At 37.6% G+C, this 19,703-nt stretch overlaps 1 protein-coding gene across 4 annotated transcripts in view; it reads left to right on the plus strand.

The window, feature by feature from the left end:
• Positions 1-19,703, plus strand: part of LOC114474768 (leucine-rich repeat and fibronectin type III domain-containing protein 1-like protein) — a 194,630-nt gene that overhangs the window by 161,642 nt on the left and 13,285 nt on the right. For 2 of the 4 annotated variants that reach the window (XM_028465277.1, XM_028465276.1), the window contains exons 9-10: positions 9,277-9,917; positions 15,395-15,485. In XM_028465277.1, the coding sequence (XP_028321078.1) occupies positions 9,277-9,917; positions 15,395-15,447 (694 nt within the window). In that variant the 3' untranslated portion in view covers positions 15,448-15,485. The remainder of the gene's footprint in view (positions 1-9,276; positions 9,918-15,394; positions 15,486-19,703) is intronic. The other 2 variants (XM_028465278.1, XM_028465279.1) reach the window with 2 other exon arrangements.

A 19,703-nucleotide genomic window follows, 5' to 3' on the forward strand; every position in this document is an offset into this window, starting at 1 on the left:
CAAGTCGCACATGCGCAAAACGACTGGAATTAAATGAAAGTGGCTTTAAGTGTTGTTAACTGTTTACAAGAAAGAGGAATTATTTAATTTGGAATTAAAAACGGAATAAACCAGCCACCTAATATGGAATTGAGTTTAATTTAGAATGAAATTAGCATTAGTAATTATGTGTTTACATGGTCAGGTTAAAGAGGAATTAACTTTCATTCTGCTTTAAAGAGGAATTAAAGCTCCCACTGTGTATGTGAGTGGTTGTCTGTCTGTCTGTGTGTTGCACTGCGATGGATTGGCGCACTGTCCAAGGTGTACCCCTGCCTAACGCCCAGGGTGAGCTGGAGACCCTGAAAAACAGGAACAAGCGGGTCAGAAAATGGATGGATAAATGCATTGTGGCAAATTTAATTTTTTTTAACCTCAAGTTAAATTAACATGTTAAGTTGTAAAAAGTCACTAGAATCAGTAGAGTATTTTAAAAGCATTGCATTCCTTTGTTTAGGGGAAAACAAATCTACTTGCCATATTTAAGCACCTCCAAATTTAACCTGCTACCCCCGATATTATTTATTAGAAATAAAGGTAACACTTTACTTGAAGTTTTATACATAAGGCTGACATTACACCTTCATTATTATGACATGACACCTGTCATTAGCATGAATAAGGCTTCATGAATCATGTCATTAAGTGTGGTTTGTTACCCTGACCCCTATTTCTAACCTTAACCCTAACCCCTAACCCTATAATTAAAAAGATATATATTGAAAAAATAAAACCTAACCTAACCTTTACCCTAACCCTAACCCACATTTCCTTACCCGAACCCACTTTTTCTTACCATAACCCATTTTACCTAACCCTAACCTTCCCTTCCCCATGCCTAACCCTAACCCTAGATACCCCCAAACCCTACTCTTCCCCAACCCCCTCCTGCACATCCTTATATAAGCACTTGATCTTTTATATCCATATTTTATTTTATTTTTTTAATGACATTTTTAAATTGGGTGGGGTAATAATCTGTTTTTTATTCTCGCAGGAAGCTACAAACCCTCTCCTCTTTTATTGAGTCCTGGACCTGTTTTATTGGAAGTTTTTTACTTTTATTTTGATTTTATTATTTTAAATCTACTGTTTTTGGGAAGGGGAAGGAATGACTTCCACGTGTCTTTAAACATGTCTATCCCCGACCTAACCACTAGATTCCGCCAACTAACCCCAAAAAAGGCCCACATAGCTCCAAAGGTGTCATAATTTAGCAAGCAACACTTAATGACGGCCTTCATGACACATTATTCATGCTAATGACAGTGTAATGTCAGCCTAATGTATGAAACTTCATGTAAGGTATTACCAAAATAAATCATACTGTATGCCTCATAGATCCATGAATCAAACATAATTTATTTCAAAAAGAAACACAAAAGGTAAAAAAAAAAACAAAAAACTGTAGCTTAACACATTTAGATAGTAGCTGTTATTATTTGGTTAATAAGAGTGTTTTTAATGCAATTAATAATATAATAATATTAACGCTTTTGTGTTTTCCATCTGCTTTGCTGTTGTACTTGTGCCATCCATCCATATCCATCCATATACAGTATTATTAAGTAACAGATTGCTCTTCCTTCTTTATCCCACTGTGGGGGTAAAAGACTTCACTTCCCAACACTTGTAAGAAAATATATGCAAATTCCTCCACATCCTCTCTGGGGAACTTTTGTTGCAGCTATCAAGTTGTTAGATGGTGAAATGCTGGGTTATGAATTTCTTTGCGGTGCACGGGAAAAGAATGATGTGAGGAAATGGCAGCAATCTAAAGCAATTACTCATCTTTTTTCAATGCTGTTATGTTAGAAGTGTTAAAAACCAAAACTGATGGGGGAATGAATCGTTTCTAGGGTAGAACAAAGTTATACATGTGGGAACAAGTACTAATGGCTTTCGATACACACCATGTGGAGAGTAATAACAAACCAATTTCTCTGAACTAGATCACATCCTAACGATATATGCAGTGATGGCCTCCTTATTATAGCTGTTCAGTATTCATGATTATACTTGAGCTGTAACTGATTGCTCTTCTTCAAATCCCAGCGGTTGGACATCCTGCTCCCCAGTACCAGTTCGTTACTGGGAAATCTCATTGAGCTCTGGGTGGAAATTTTTAAAGAGTCCTTTGACATTTGTGAGGAGCCATTATCATCAATGGTGAAAGAGGAAAACTGTGAGGGAAATGCAGTGCTGGGAATTTGAAGAATCATATGAAGTATATCGCTTAGCATATTATTTTAAAAAATCATTTTTTTAAAGAAAATTTGTACTTGTTCTTTTTGTGGAATATATTTCAATACAGTGTGTGTCCAGATTGCCAGAGGTGAAAGTAACGGATTGCAAGTACTCACGTTACTGTAATTGTGTTGGTTTTTCTGGATACTTGTACTTTTTTGAGTATATTTTTAAATCAGTCATTTTACTTGTACTTAAGTAAGTTTAAAAGAAGCAAAGTCATTCGTTACATTTCTACAACCAACCGTTACTGAGTAAATATTTTATTTTTTTTATAATGATCAACGGACATTGTGAAAGTACAAAAAATGAAATGACCAGGCAACAAGTAAATGCATCACATCATAGCCGACCAACCAGATTAAACATGATGTACTGCGCCAAAAAAGCATTGAGTGCCGGCTATTTTCTCAGAACTGTTATTATTTTGTATTAATTTTATTGTTATTATTTATTTATTTTTTATACTATTATTTATTATTTATATATTATTAGTATTTATCAGTTATTGGTATCACTTTTTATTTTTATTTTAAATTCATCTGTGTTATTTTATTTAAAAAAAAAGAATTTTAACAAACCTTTTTATTTTTTACAGATCCATTTGTGGAAAATAAATAAATTGTGCTAGATCTGGTCTTTTCCTTTTAAAGTTTCTACATGAGATGTTTACTGTATGCAAGGGAACCGTGTCAACATTTATTACCAAAAATAAACGTGGGGGGGTGAAAGTAACTAGTAACTTTGACTTTGAGTTCTATTTAATTGAGCTATTTTTGTGCTTAAGTACACTTTCAATCATGTAACAGTACTTGTACTTGAGTAGGATATATATCAGTAATCTTTACACCTCTGCACATTGCTAACTAGCTGTTGTGCGTTGCAAAGTGCAGATAGGAAACTTCTGTGATTCCATTCTATTTTTGACGTGATTTGTTTATTTATTCAAATGATAATGCAGTGTAAAAACAAGAAAATGCTAAGAAATGCAGGATTGTAGCCAAAGCTGATTTCCATCCAAAAGCCAGCCACATTACCCATTCGCTCACACTACACAAACATTGCATACTCACGCACAATATAAAACACTTCTATTTACACATCTAAATACGTATATATAAATAACAAAACTTCTGTGAATGCAACCATGTCGGAAATAAACTGAATAAATAAATAAAAATAAATATATATATATATATATATTTTTTTTTTCCATGTGACTTATTTATATAACATTGATTAGACCAAAATAATCGAAGCTATTCCTGTTCTCGTCATCCAAAGTGAAAATCATAAAACCTGCAAGTATGAGACATTGAGCTTCAACCAACAAAGAGGCAGTTCAAAGTCTTCACTGACGGTTTCCTCTGCTTTGCGTCATCAAAGAAAAGGAAATATGTAACTGAAATATTATAATAATACTTGTGTTAATATAATAACACATATCCTGGTTTTAGGAAGTTTATTTAATAATATCACCTGCTTTGTCCTTTACGTTCTAAAAAAAAAAAAAAAAAACTGAAATGTTGTCAATTAGAGGTTTTTGGGAGTCATTGAATACCCTTCGGATATAAAGCATGTTCTGATCTTTTCTAGGAAAATAACCCCAACTGTGAATATTCTCATTATGTATTATTTATCATACCAAAACAGAATTTTGGGATTATATGCAATTAACTAAATAGATTATTCACACAGCATCCCAGTCCTTGCTGAATTATTGGCTGTGTGTACGCTAAGCTAGAACATGTAGTGTGCATGGATTTATTACAAACAGTAAAAAAAAAAAGCTTGTTTGTGCACTTAAATGACTCTCTTCTTAGCTCTGTGCACTTAATGTATGTTTGCCGTTGGGTGCAAGCATAATCTGAGAAGTGGCAAAAACAAATGTGATTGCTCTTTGTGTTTGTGTGTCAAGCTGACATAGAAGTTGTTTGTTAGCCTCTAGCGATCTGCGTGTCTCCATGTGTGCAGTTTTTATTTATTTTTTTTTGTCAGAGGTTTTGAAGAAAGAAATCCATTAAGCTGTTTAACTCCTTTAGTGAGAGAAGAGGGTGAACCATTTACTGAATGACCCATCTAGTCTGATTGTGGTGTCAAATGAGTTTGCAGAAGCAATCCCACTTACTTGACATGACACACTCACATCAGATATCAAACTCCCAGCTATAGTTAAATATTGATTGGTAAGTGTGGTGTTAAATGGTGTAGCAATCCCTCAGCATCTGTGTAATGGTGGTTTGAAAACTAAACAACTGTTGACTGCTGGGAAAAATGAAATGTCATATGATGGAGTGTATTACTGGTGCTGTATTACTGGTGCTGCAGAAATAGTTTTAAAACAAAGAAAACACCATAAAGGCAAAGCCATTTTGAGAAATGAAAATATATTTGTGTGTTTTGGGGTAAAGTCGGGATGGATGGACAAACACTAGCCAAAAAAAAAAAAGTTCACTCTTGTCTTATGTTTGGAACCCGCTTATTTCTGTAGTCAGGGATTCAGGGTGCTGGTGCTAAACTCTAGAGATGGGGTTCTCAACTGGTCTCACCCTGGGACCCACGTTTTGCCACGGTCATTAAACCGCCACCCACGTTTTGTTTTAGAATTCAACCAACCAAAAGGAGTTTATCAACATAGCCACTCTCGATGAGTGACTTAAAGTGAGACTTTCAATAGTATAATGTCCATGTTCCTGTCTGCCACACATATACTAATCTGAACTCTTCAGCAGGTATTACAGCCAATACAGTAGTGAGGAGGAGAAAACATTAACATTTCAATACTAATAATAATAACCTTTCACAATCAAATCTTTCACCAATGCTTGTGCAGTGAGCAAACTATTATTTGTCACTAGTCACAGCTGCTGTAAACAGACCCTCACTGAGTCATCTGGTGTCAGTTATGGCTTTAACATGGGTAGAGGGTGCTGTCAGAGTACCGCCTTGACAAGTTATTTCAGATACTTTTGCTGGAACTCTGTTGTCTCGGATGAATGAGAGTTCATCCCAGACAAGCATACCTGTCAAGTATCCCGTTTTGGCCGGGAAACTCCCGTATTTTACCCCTCTTTCCCGCCATCTTCCCGTATTAGTATTTTCCGTAATAATAATTAAAAGATGCCTTACTAAACTGAACGCCGTCACTAGCCTCGCGAGAGCTGCCATCTGAAATGGCCTGAGTGTCAGTTCTCACGAGATTAGTGCTGACAGCGGCAACAAACCCAGAGACAACTCAGAAAAGAGATGATGACTGAAGACGTTCTGGCAAAAAAAACAAAAAAAAAACTTGTGTAAATATGTTGTAAAATGTGACAGAGAGTTTACCTTCCTAAAGAGCAGCAGGATGGGACACAGTTACATGTTCTGTTAGATTAGTAACTGAGATTTTATCGTCTCCCACGGAACACGTAAGTCACCATGAAAAATCAGCCAATCACAAGCTCCACAAATATACACTGCTTTCAAAAAGTGTTAAAAAATGTAAAGTCTGCAACAAATGTGTATAATAAGTCATTAGTGAATACCAGAGAACCACATGTCTCACTTAAAGACAAGCAATGTGAAATTAACAGTAAATATGCAATGTGTTGACTTGTATATAAACTGTAAGTATATTAAATAAACACATGTGCTTCATATACACATTTATGTTTCCCTTATTTCCAAATCCAAAACTTGACAGGTATGCAGACAACAGCTCTCTCGTATCGACACGAGTGAGCCCTTCAGTGAGCTTTACCTTTTTCAATAAAGGTCTTAAAGTTAATGCCTTTTCCTTTAGTGATATGTGTATAAATGCACGTAAAAACATCACTATTGACATTTAATTTACTAATTTCTCACAAACACATTTCCATCCCGTTCATTAGAGATAAGATAGATGGGAACTTAGGGGTTGTCAGAGAATCTTATTCTGCAGCACGTACTGTAACTGTTATTTATAGTCAGTGTTGAGCAAGTTGCTCCTAAATTGTAAAACATTTTGCATTACTAGTTACAGGCATAAAAACATAATATATTTGTATTATAATACATATTATAATTATATAATTACAATATTACCACCTCCTAAATGTAACTGAGTTACACTACTTTAAGTTACTTTTAGCTAATTGCACATTTATGTTATGTGAAGCCATTTTAAATTACTAATCCTATTACATTGATACCATCACAGATTAATGTCTAAAAATGTGACATCACAAAATAATAATAATACAATATACAATAATATACAAACAAAAGCAATAATACAAAAGGAAGCCTGAATGTTCAGGTATCATTAGGTATGAATTAATTAATTTTAAATTGTGAGAGTAATTTCACCTTACAAATGTATAGTCTGTTTCCATGGCCATGCGTTATGATTTGCAACAGTCCGCTCTGCAGGAAGTCGGTGCGGAGGTTCTTCTTCTACGCCACAGAAATGGTAAAATTTATGGTGGTGTCTTCAACACTATTTTTTGACTATTTATTTTTTATTTTTTCATTTTCCTTAGAAATATCAGTGGAATTCATTAAAGTCTCCATGTGACTTGCTTAACTGAGATTGTAACGAGTAATATATTGCTGATTTTTGTTTTGTAATGCATTATATTACTGCGTTACTTAAAAAAGGAATATATTACAGTAACTTCTTACTTTTGTAATGCGTTACTCCCAACACTGTTTACAGTACATTGTGCCCTCACTTCTCCTTCCCATTGGTAGTTAATCAGAATTTCAAATGCATTCAAATTGGTGCAGAGAACCTGGTCAATGCTGCTGGTACTTACAATGTAATAAATGTGGTTGCTAAGAACAACAGAGGCACACAAAGGTTGCATGCTAACTCGCTATTTTTTACCTCACAATATACTCTTCAATGGTTTCCTACGCATGACATTTCTTGTTCGCTTGTGCGTCTGTGTTGTTTTTTTTTTTACAAAGCATTGTGACACTGATTTCCCCACACAAGTCAAATAATGTTTTGTTTCACCCTTTTATATCAACGTCAGATTAAATATAATGAGGCAATTTCTTACCCAATTTGTTTTGACTGTAATGCTTTGTTTTTACATCATTCAAACTTTGCTTTACAGCAAATATGGTGTACGTTCAATAAGAAAAAAAAACGACTCATTTACTTAGAGCACAGTGCTCATAATTAAGAACCAATAGACACAAATACGGGGCTTGACGTTACCACATGATCACAGTGATGGGCTAGATTTTGTAAATAACTTGATTTGCATTTGGACACAACAACCCAACCACAGACGAGACACTGTTTTTGCTATTTGCTTCATTTCTGAAGCACTGTGTTGCATGATATTACCACAAAGTGCATATCAACCTCATCTCCATCATGCATCTTACCCAGCCACAGACATAGAATGAAAAGCATGTGCAGACCTGCACATACTGTACGTACTCAGTGATATACATTAAAGGATGCATCACATGTGCAACACAAACACATACAACTCAGACATTGATGATGCTAATGATGTTCGACAGAGTTGAGCACTGTGCAAGGGAGAGCAGGTATGACGCGTGGGAACATTTATGTCATTGACTAATGTGGACAGAGACCAGAGATATGAAAGTTGTGTCCAGGTGGGTGACTTACATCATGTGTAGCAGTGACCTGAAAAGGGATATTTAAGGAAAACTGATAAAAGGAAAATAAGTAACAACAAGAGACAGAAAATAATAATAATTCCAGAGCAATACACCCCCTTGAATTTCCCCAAGGAAACATATAGGTAAGGAACTTATTTTCTGTAAGGCTGCCCACGCTCTCTAAACAGAGAAATCAGAAAAAGGGGCATTTAATCAGAAAGTTACCAGTTCAGCAGCTGTGAGGAATAAATGTGTGTCATTTTTTAGAGTTTCAAGTCAATAAGGCAAGGAAGGTGACTGTAGTGCCAGAAGCAGCAAGGCGTGGAAATATAGAAAGATGGTCCATAAGTTATAAAACATCTTTAAAACTGTAACACTAAAGTAAACACAAGGACAGAAGTTATTTTAGGGTACTTTTTGAACAGTGCTATACATTTTTTGATCATTTTGTTACGGAAAAAACTGGACTGAAATGTTTTGGTAGCATTGAGTGCTGGTGTTTAGCTGTTTGGAGTCCAAGAACCCTGGGTTAGAATTGTGGGACAGCCCTGGGACCTTTAGTGCGACGTTTACTTGTTGTCCTTGTGCTTGCATGGGTGTTCTCTGTGTACAAATGGAATGCTTTATAATCTTGATTCTCAAAATTAACCAAAGCAAGGAAAGACTCATGAGTTTGTATAGCGCATTTCATACACAAGGCATCTTAATGATCAAAAAGTGCAACAGAAAACAGTTTAAAAATCAATAAGAACAATAACATCAGCAGTAAAAACATTTAAAATCAGTAACAAACACATTATATCAACAGCAACATGACCAGAAATCTCTCTTCTCAGTCAATAAAAGGAATGAACAGGTGTACAAGTTTCTGACTTATTCTTTAACTATCCTTTAGCATACACTTTCATTCAAAGTGACGTACACATTTAAACAGTTAGGGTTCAGGGATGGCCCAGGTTGGATTATACCCTCCTGTTACAAGCCCACTTCCTTGACTGTATTGCCAATACCGACCTTAATGTATATGTTATCATTTTGAAAGAGTGGAGTTCTTTCCTGGGTCTGCCCTTTCATGCACCTTGTGTCAACTGGATTAGCCTCCAGTAGATCTCTGCTACTTTGTACCGCTAGATTTACCAAACTCCTTTTAGCTGATGACCTCTTAAAATTAAATGACCCCTATTTTGCGTCTAAGCTTAGTACTGTGCTCTTCTTAAAGTTGGGCTCCTTGAGAAACACTGCTTTACAGGATGTAGTGGCTATAGAAGATTACTTACTGTAGTAAATTATTCAATCTTATTCCCCATTTTTAATCACATTTTCTTTCAAACACTATCAGTTCATCATTTAACCACCATCTTCTCTTTTTCTTCACTGTGACAGGATGATTCCATCCAGCAGCAATGATTTCCTGGTACGGGATCTCGCCCCTGGACGCAGCTACGATCTTTGTGTCCTCGCCGTGTTTGATGATGTCGTCACGTCACTGACTGCTACACGCCCCTTGGGTTGTCTGTCCTTCACTACGGACACTTTCAGCCAATGTCGGGAACTGCAAAGTCAATTTTTGGGTGGCACTATGATCATTATCATTGGAGGGATTATTGTTGCTTCCGTGCTCGTTTTTATCATCATTTTAATGATACGGTACAAAGTCTACAGCCAACATGGGACGAGTCATGGAAAAGCAGCTCTTGGAGTACAACCCCAAAGGCCACAGAGTAACGGACAAGGAGGAAGCAGTCAAGTCCAAGTCCCCCATTCTGCCTCAAAGATGGCTGACAGTCGAGATGACCAGCCACGTTCTCCCTCCAGGGCAATGTCGCCCAACAACACTTTAAGAGACACTGTGGCACTGGTCGAGGAGAGCAGTGGACGGAATACAATGGCAAGGACTGATTCCTCAACCAATGAGGAACTGCTGTCACCAACCAAGTCACGCCACACCTCCAGGGTTGCCATCGAAATGAAAATCAGATCACCATCCGTCAGCAAAGAACCCACCTCTCCCAAGGAGCTGGCAGGTAACAAACACACAGATAATGTGGAGTAGAGACACTGAGAAATCCAGTAAGCAAGCCAAGAGCTTCTCTGCTGGTAAAAAAAAAAAAAGAAAGGCTATGAGAACCTCACAAAATGAGAATAGGAAAAAAAGAAAATAGGATCCTTTAGAAGTAAAGCTAGACATGAAGGGATAAGGAATGAGAGGGAGACAATGTGCAATTGAGTGTGTGAAATTGAGCCCGATAATAACAATAAAAGGAACAGTAAGAAACTGAGTGAGTGTGAATGACAAGTTTGCGTGTTGAAAGATGGCAGACGAGGCATTTTCCACTTACTTATTGATAGTCACAAAGTCGTATTAAATGTGTGGTTTATTCACTTTGTGTGCCCCTGCTGCTTTACAGATATTAGCCTAGATAAGCATAAGCAGCTCCTTGTCATCTCTCATAGGAGAAAAATATAGGAAACACAAGTTTATTGAATGAAGTAAGAATATTAAAAAAAAAAAAATTTTTTAAGAGCTATTTGGCTACAATTTGTAACCAAAGTATATACGTATCTTTAGAAACCCCACATCCTGAACCTTAAAAAACAATTATATTTGCATTGAAATCTTAATACATTTCCTTTGTTTTTTTGTTTGTATTGTGCAAAGTGATATATTCATAAAATAAATAGATGAAATATAAAATGTAATGTCCCAATAATGAATTCTTTGCCTGCCATAATCCAAATGTGTATAGATTCTAATTTGGCCATAGGAACAAAAATGTGTGACTTCTGAGTTAACGCTGCTCGACTGAGGAGTGCTGCATCAATTTAAATAATTTCTCTAAGTTACATTTTATCACCAAAGAGTATTCCCAGGTTTATGAGATTTATTTAAACATATCTTGAATTGATATTTGATGTTCAATTTTATGAAATACATCTTTTGTTTAATTGTTATACTTTGTAGAATTAACTTGTGAGCTAAATTGAAATATTTGAATGAGGTGACCTTTTTAGTAATGTAAAGGCTACTGGCTTTGATAAAATATCTCCCCATTGTCTCTCTTATTGTGAAACAGAACCAGTCTTAACACCATGTTTATGCAGCCAGTTTTTGAAACAATACACTTTATGAACATCAAATTATCATAAAAATGAAAAATATACTCATATTCCCTACTTAAAACAAAAGCTAGTGTGGAGAAAAATGTTGAACTCAAGCCAGGTGCAATAGAAAGGAGACAGTATATGGCATTTTCTGACATTAGGCGAGAATCTATAATTGAAAATATTCAATAAGAAATATGAATAGTACCTGAATAGTACCGATATTAAGAACTCCCTCCGACCTTGAAGAGTGTGGCTGGGAAGAATAACAAAAACATGCTTCTTTGACACATAGAAATAGAAAAGTTGAGGATATGTGCTGTTACAAAATGAATATTTCAAGTGAAAGTAAATGGAAAGCTTACATTTCAGTCCACCCACACCCAAGTTCCCAAACTATAACGTGTATTTTCCATTCTACCAGAAATGGTTTTCAGACATCCAAAAGATTGTTGTTTTAGGTAGAATAATATTTACACGTTAAACATATTATCATTCATATATTTCAAAAGACATTTTGTCAAAAAGTACCCAGCTAATTATTTGGCAGACATAATCAATAAATGATCATTCAGATACAGTATTTAAAAAATGTTATCATGGATATACCTTTACACCACCAAAGGGTAATGATCAAACTTATTTTAAGGTAAACAGACTTGCTTTCTCTTACTTTCGAACAGTCTTGCTTGAGAAGATAAGTTTGACAGTCCCCTTTAACTTTAATCCTCTCAGGGGAACAGGAAGTAGAAACATTATATCACACAAGTAGCTTAAACGTCTGAGTAAAAATACTTCATTAGGGTTGATATTTAATTCATTTGGCCTTTGTTAATGGAAAGAAATTATGTTCCATTGAGCCTTGGGTTGATAGCACCAAGGAACCTTTCAAACTCTGGCTGCTTAGTAAGTCAAGTAAGCCTTTGTGAACTTTCCAGGTTACAGTGGCATCCAATTATGGGACAATTATTGTTTTAAAGAAGAGCTAAAAGCTAGTTATTATAGCCTATGGTGACACACTAACAAATACAGCACTTAATATTTTACAACATTTGGCTTTGGCAATCAAACGAGATGTTATTTTCACCTGCGAGGGTGTAGTTGACAAAGATAGCATTGAGCCAAGAAACTATTTAGAGCATCAGCATGCTCATTAGAGCATTATCATGCATTTTTAAAGCTCTGATGCAAAAGCTGGTCAAACTCCATGTGGCACAGAGATACCACATTAACCACAGATACAGTATTCCTAATTTGACCATTTTAAAAGGCCGCATATCACTTGCATGGAGTATTTTAGTCAAAGGGAATTTTAAAGGACAACCTGACAATGAAACACACAAGTAGCATGTGTTTCAGCCATTATTATTTTTTTGTATGCCTGTTTTCATTGCTGCATTGTTGGCATCTTAAGAAGAAGTGAAAAATGAAGAAAGAAAGCCATTGTTTTTTTAGAAAGACTGCTGGGGTTTCTCAGAATGTGACTGTGTCTGCGATGTGTTTGACTCAATGCTGCATTGCAGAGAAAATCAACATTGATCTGATCAGAGAAGGAGAACTGCAGTGAGTCAAGGTGCCTGAGGAACAAAGGAACTGACAGATACACATAGAGATCCAATCATAGGCACACAATGAAGTTGTGGCCCAAAATGATAAAAAATAATAATAATAAATAGAGGCATTTTTGTCACAGTGTATAACAATTGTATGGATAGCTCTAGTTTGAAATATGAAATTGTAAACCCAAGCATGGGGAGAACATGCAAATTCCAGATAAGGAATCAAAGAAGATGAGGAGTCAAAGCCAGAACCTTGAGGCAGACCGTGCTGCCCAAGACTTGGTTTTCTAATGACAAAATACACACACACACACACACACACACACACACACACACACACACACACACACACACACACACACAGGTTAATGTTTCTCATGGGGACTTTTTCAAGATCAACGTTTTAGATGTATTGGAAGAAACTTTTTTCAGAGTGTGCTCTAATGCATTGATGCGTACACGTGATTGATTGCTTTTCACTTTGGCTCTGGAGGCTGTTTTTCAGGGCTTCTAGACACTACAAGCAAGCTCGATACATGACATGAAAAAGTGTCCTATGGATAGGCTCCAGCATTCCCAGCGACCCTGTACAGGAGATGTGGGAATAGATATTGAGAAGAGTAAATTCCCTAAGGATGATAACACATGGAAGGTTGATTCAACAATACTATTTAGATGGGCGTTGATCTAAGCCAGTCTCCCCTACTCCAAGGCTAACAGGACTTTGTTGATCTTTGCCAGTTAGAGTGTCTTCCCTGAGTGACGATAGTCCCCCTTGTGGACTTGGATCCCATGACCCAAAAATTGTGGCCAACTGGTCCATTGCTGTTCTGGTCAGGTTTAAAACAGTCCACATTGTAGCCACTTGCTTATGGAGCCTTGTTGTTCTGAAGAACTCATGACATTTTACTCCACAGGCATTGGTCATGTCTTAATGGAGTCTGAACCCTGGAAACGTGTTAATGCTGCGGGCCTTACAAACAAAAAAGGTTCTCTCCCAGGACCCCAATTTTTTGTCTCTACCTGACCAGGAGATCCAGAGAGTTGACAAATATAAGTGCTTGTCTGCATAGCTTGCTCCGAGTAACAACCTGTAAAAATTGCCAGCAGAGTTTCCTTTTCACATCAGTGAGTGCCCAGTCTATGTCCCAGTGTGGATCAGATGTGTTCATGGGTAAAAATACAGACAGTAGCATAACTGCAGTAACATAACTGATTCACGTCAAAGCCATATTTGCAAGACAGGACCAGGTCTTTGTTGATGGAGTTTCAGACAGGTCTCTGCTGCTCGGATCCATCATTTCATCGAGAAGGTGATACAACTCATAAGGACATTTGTATATCTCCACATTGTCCTCCCTGTACAAAGCCCCAGACAGTCAGCCCAGTGGATGAAGTCCTTAACATCTGCCACTACACATGGCAGATTAAAGGCTATGAATTGGCCTCCATTAGGCTGCACAACAGCAGTTTTGTGTTGGTAGTTACCCCTTTTTTGAACATGTTCAAGAACTCTCCCCCACTCTTTCTTGGGAAAGCTAAATGCTTTTGCCACATCTGGTTCACACTTGCTCTGGAGGTGTTGGCCCATCTGTGCCACATGTTTTTTTTCAGTACAGACAGCATTGTGTCTTCTCGTAGACGCATTTATCGTGTTTTTTCTGGCATGACCAAAAGTTCACCTGCTCCCCAGCGTCCCGATTCGACATTGTGGCAGCAGCCGCATTTGTGTGTCGTGGTACAATACCTTGGTGCGTGTGCAAGCACCCGTGGTCCTATCAAGCTGGAGTGATGAATTGTAGCTCCAGAAGAGTTGGGTTCATTCAGTCCTCTCTAAAGTGTTACAATGAACCTGAGAATCATCTAGGACCATTTTGCCTCTAGGTGTACCTCCCCTAGCTGCTGGAGGTTCTCTAAAGGTAACAGATGACTGTTCTTTGGATGTCCTGGGCGTGCACACATACACAGACACACACAGAAGGCTGTTCTTTAATGTTCAATAAAATAAGGAGGTAAAGAACTAAAGTTGTGGGATTTGCAGTCAATATGTGTTGGATTTGAACATAATGAAACGAAGTTATGGGCTTTTAGTTATATAATAGCCAAGCGAACATTGTAAGATTGATGAATAATGCGGGTGATAAAAAATAATTCTCCTAGAATAGATTTTATACTCAGATAAAAAAGGATCAATCTAAATAAAACAGTAATTTCTGTGTTTAAGGTTTATTTTTTAATTAGTTTTAGTCCGAACCTGGAGGAGGACACTCACGATCAATGAAACTGTCCTAACACATAATAGAAATGTAAAAAAGTGTGAGAACTCCCTGTTGGTTCACACTTGTATCTATGTGTTATGTATAAGCTTTGACTGCTTTATGAATGTTCAAATGTTCCCACAAGGGTGTTTGGGATGTAGATGGTCGAGGTTATCACAAGGATGGGTTTGAGCATGTGTGAAGTACAAGTGTGTGTTCTTCCCATGGCCCATCCATGACCCTGTAGTCTGTCTGTCCTCTGAGTATTTTAATCCATCATCACTTCTTTCAGTGTCATCTTGTATGCTCGACCTCATTCTTCACTGCAGTCTTTCTGAATTCTCCTCTATCTCTCTCTCTTTCTGTCTCCCTCATGCTGTGTTTCTCTTCCTGTCTTCTCTACTCTTCATACATTTTTGGCTGACATGATATTTTTATTTTCACTTTTTCTTTCTTCATCTTTTTTTCTTATACTTTTTATCCACATCTGTGTCCCTGTTTTTTTCTCACTCTGTTTATCAGTGTCTTATTCACTCTGTTCTCTTGCTTCCTTCTTCTCCATCGGACTTCTGGATTCTCCAGCAGCAGTCTCTGGACCGTCTCGTAATGTTGAATGGAGAAACTTCAAGATCTGAAGGTCTCCCAAAGTGATCAGACCAACACCACATACAGAGTAAATACTGGGTATTAAACCTTCAAAACCAGCTGGATTATTCTTTCCCTTCCTTACTGTATCCCTATACTCCTGACCTATCTACTCCTGGTGGCATGCTGCCATCTCACCCTATCAATTTTTGCCTCCTTTCTGGTTCTCCTAATTTATTTCTTTGATGATGGTATTGGAGAAAGCCATTCATTCAACTGGTTTGATTTCGGTTTGTGTTTTAGTGTGAGTAACAGTTGCTTTCTTCTGTCTTTCAGTCTTTGATGAAATTGAATCATTCTGATTTTGGAAATGCACATACCTTAAATTTAAGTGTTATTTGGTCAAAAGTTATTGAGGACTTTTGACCAAAATGTTTAAATGTTATTCTTTTAATGTTTCTTTTAGGTAAGCCTATTTGAGTGTGACCATTGCTTTTAACGAGAGACTTAAGTTTCAGCTCATAGGATTTGATGTTGATGTCCCTAGTATACAGTACTTCCTGGATTTAAATGGGGAGAGGGGTAATAACGTCATTAGGATCTTCACACTTCCGGCAGCTGAGCTGACAGCAGCAAAAGAGCAGAGCGGAGCTCACAGAGGAATTTATTTACTAAATGAACTTTTTCTTCTGAGAAATGATACGATACCTCAACATCAAACTCTATCATTTACCATCTGACTCTGGCTCTGAGGTAATCATCTACTGCTTTTTTATTTGCTGGCTCAACTGGAAAGCTAAGTAGCAAGCTAGCTAGCAGAAGAATGGCTCTTTCCACAACAGAATACAGCAGTCTTCTCCAAAAGATTACTGAACTGGAGACTACAGTGCGAGGAATACAAGTAAACATTGAGGTTAATGGACACTGTGGATATGATAATGATACGACTGTGCCGCTGTTTCAAAACAGCGGAGTGGATAAAGCTAACTCGCTACCAGCCCGTGCTAACAAAGCTATCTGGCCTAGGGAGGATCCTGTTCCCGTTGATAAGCCAACAGGTGCGAGTCCTCCCTGGAATACTCTGGGAGCTAAGCCTAAGAAAAATTCATATCCACTTCAAAGGCTAACGGGCCGAGCAAAGCGCCCTGATATCAATAATGAGACGGACTGGCCTGCACTGGCTTTGCAGACTGCAGCCTCAACATCAACTCCCTTGTCTGCCCAGGCACAAAAGTGGACATCTGCTAAAGGCAGGAGTATCATCATCGCCCCACTACAGAATGACCTAGGATCTGGCTCTAATGAGGTCAACACACAACCTTCTGGAACTGCGAAGACTGAAAGTACTTCAGGAAAACAAAAGCGACATGGTAGGCCAAAGCAACAACCTCACACACTCATAGTGGGAGACGTTTCTGTTAAAGATGCTCAGAAGATGTTTAGCAGCAACGTGAAAGTGATCTGCTTACTTAATGACACAGTATCAGACCTGGCTGACAAAATCTTGCATATTGTTGCAGATTACCCATATTTGAAAAATGTTGTGATTCATTTTGGGTTAAATGATTTAGCCAAGGAGGAGTCTGAGGTGTTAAAGCATGATTTCACCCATCTGCTAAAAACTGTGAGCTGTTTGCAGCCTAAAGTGTTCATCAGTGGCCCGATACCTCCAGTCCGCAAAGGAGATCTGAAATTCTCAAGGATTTACTCTTTGAATAAATTTCTGTCTTCGGCTTGTGCTGCCCTTTCACTAAATTTTATAGAAATTTTTCCTATTTTTTGGGAACGTCGTCATCTTTTTAGAGCAGATGGACTGTGTCTAAACAAGGCTGGAGTAAAACTCTTCACATCCAACTTGTTTTACTTCACCAGTCACACTGCTATCAGTTCTGATAAATACAGACGACAACATGTACCATCGGAGAACAAAACAACAAGGAAAGAACATGGAGTCGATGAGCTTCCAGCAAGAAATAAAAATCGCCAAAATGAAGAGGTCAACCCAACCCCCACATCTCAGGACCCACCTGCTTCACCCCAAAATTCACCTACTTCCACCTCATCCAGCTTCTCTCCTACCCCTGTGTTCTTGGATTTAACTGCCCAGATGAACGAGCTGGTTCTGGCTGGCACAAGACTGATACCCCACCCTTTACCCCACCATGGTCCCATCTTATCTCCTCTAAAGAACCAATCTGCACCACCCATCCCTCCTCGACGATACCAGGCCCAGGATCACTCTTCTCCTCAGGCCAGCTGTGTTCAACTTAGAGCGACACAGGTCTGATGTGTGCTGGGTCCGGACTGCAATAGCTCTATTTTTAGGAACAACCAGAAAAAGTCAGGGCCCTATGGAGTTAATGCAGCTTCTTTAATTCCTGTGGTGACAGGTAACACAGGTAAAATTGTGAAATTAAAGAAAAGCAAAAAGCTTTATAGAGATAAAAATTTGACTCCTATAACATGTCATCCAAAAAGTTCACCAGTGTCTCCAGTAAAGTCTTTAAAATTAGCTCTTCTTAATGTTCGATCTCTTGTTAACAAGTCACTACTAATTAATGATATTATTTTGACACATCACTTGGACTTTTTATTTCTTAATGAAACGTGGTTGAATGATGGTATCAGTAATACTATTCTCAATGAAAGTGCACCACAAGACTTTATTTATTTAAATAAGTGTCGTACTTGCAGGAAAGGTGGTGGAGTTGCTGCCATTTTTAAATCAATATTTCAGTGCAAAGAAATAATATTTGGGGATTTCATCTCCTTTGAATATATGTCATTCTTACTGAAGGGTGATTCAAGAGTTCTGTTTTTAGTTGTTTATAGACCCCCAAAATATTCTGGAGAATTCATGGATGAGTTTGCTGAACTACTGTCAGTTGTATGCACTGAATACAACTTTTTAATAATAACAGGTGACTTAAATATTCATGTAGACAATAACATGGACAATACTGCCAAAGAACTGTATGCTTTAATGGATACTTTTGGTCTTACACAACATGTGACTGGTCCGACACACACTCAAGGTCACACTTTGGATCTGGTTATCTCTAAAGGTGTTGATATCTCTGCTGTTGATGTAAGAGACTTAGCTCTATCTGATCATTTCTGTGTCTTTTTTGACCTAGAGACTGTAACATCTGTTCCCCCTAGTTATGTGTGTTTAAAGAAAAGGTACATAAATGAGAACACAAGTGCACAGTTTATGGAAGCCATAGCAATGACACCAACATTGAGTGCTGAGACAGTTGATGATCTTCTAGATGAGTATAATAGAAAAGTCTGTAATGTCATAGATGTGGTGGCTCCAATCAAAACTAAGAGAAAACCAAACACACAGAAAACACCTTGGAGGAGGACTGAGATAATGCAGAATTTGAAATCTGACTGTAGAAGAGCTGAGCATAAATGGAGATCAACAAATCTACAAATTCATCTAGAACTGTACAAAATATGTCTGCGAAAATTCAATGATGGCTTGTTCAAAGCAAGGCAGCAATACTTTTCTGAAATTATTGCCAAAAATGTCAACAACTCTCGCACGTTGTTTTCTGTAATTGAAAAGCTCACAACCCCCCCAGATCAGATAGCCCCTGAATTACTGTCAGCTGGAAAATGCAATGAATTTGCTGTATATTTCAATGAAAACATACAATCAATAAGGTCAAACATCAGAACAAACCAGCAAAATCACAAAAAGCTTGAACAGCTTCAACCACTGAGGGATGAGTCAACTACAATGTTAGTTTCTTACAGTGAACCCAAAAACAATAGAGGAGATTGTTCAGCAGCTGAATTCATCAACTTGTTGCCTTGACACAATACCCTCAAACTTCTTTAAAACTGTTGTAAAGTCAATTGTCACTGATTTGTGTCAGATAATTAACTGCTCATTCCAATCAGGCACCGTACCAAAATCCCTGAAAGTAGCTGCGGGGAAACCTCTGTTAAAGAAGAGAACACTGGATGCCTCTATACTGGCTAACTATAAACCAATCAGAAACCTTCCATTCATGGCCAAGATCATTGAGAAGGTGGTCTTCAACCAACTGAGTCAATTCTTAACATTCAACAAAATATTTGATCAGTTTCAGTCAGGTTTTCGTTCTCATCACAGCACTGAAACTGCTCTGATCAAAGTGATCAATGACATACGGTTGAACACTGATTCAGGAAAAGTATCTGTTCTCATTCTGTTGGATCTAAGTGCTGCATTTGACACTGTAGATCATACAATTTTGTTGCACAGATTGCAAACATGGGTTGGACTAAATGGAAAAGTAATGCAATGGTTTAA

This window comes from Gouania willdenowi, chromosome 13 (genome assembly GCF_900634775.1).
Source record: "Gouania willdenowi chromosome 13, fGouWil2.1, whole genome shotgun sequence".
Lineage (NCBI taxonomy): Eukaryota > Metazoa > Chordata > Actinopteri > Blenniiformes > Gobiesocidae > Gouania > Gouania willdenowi.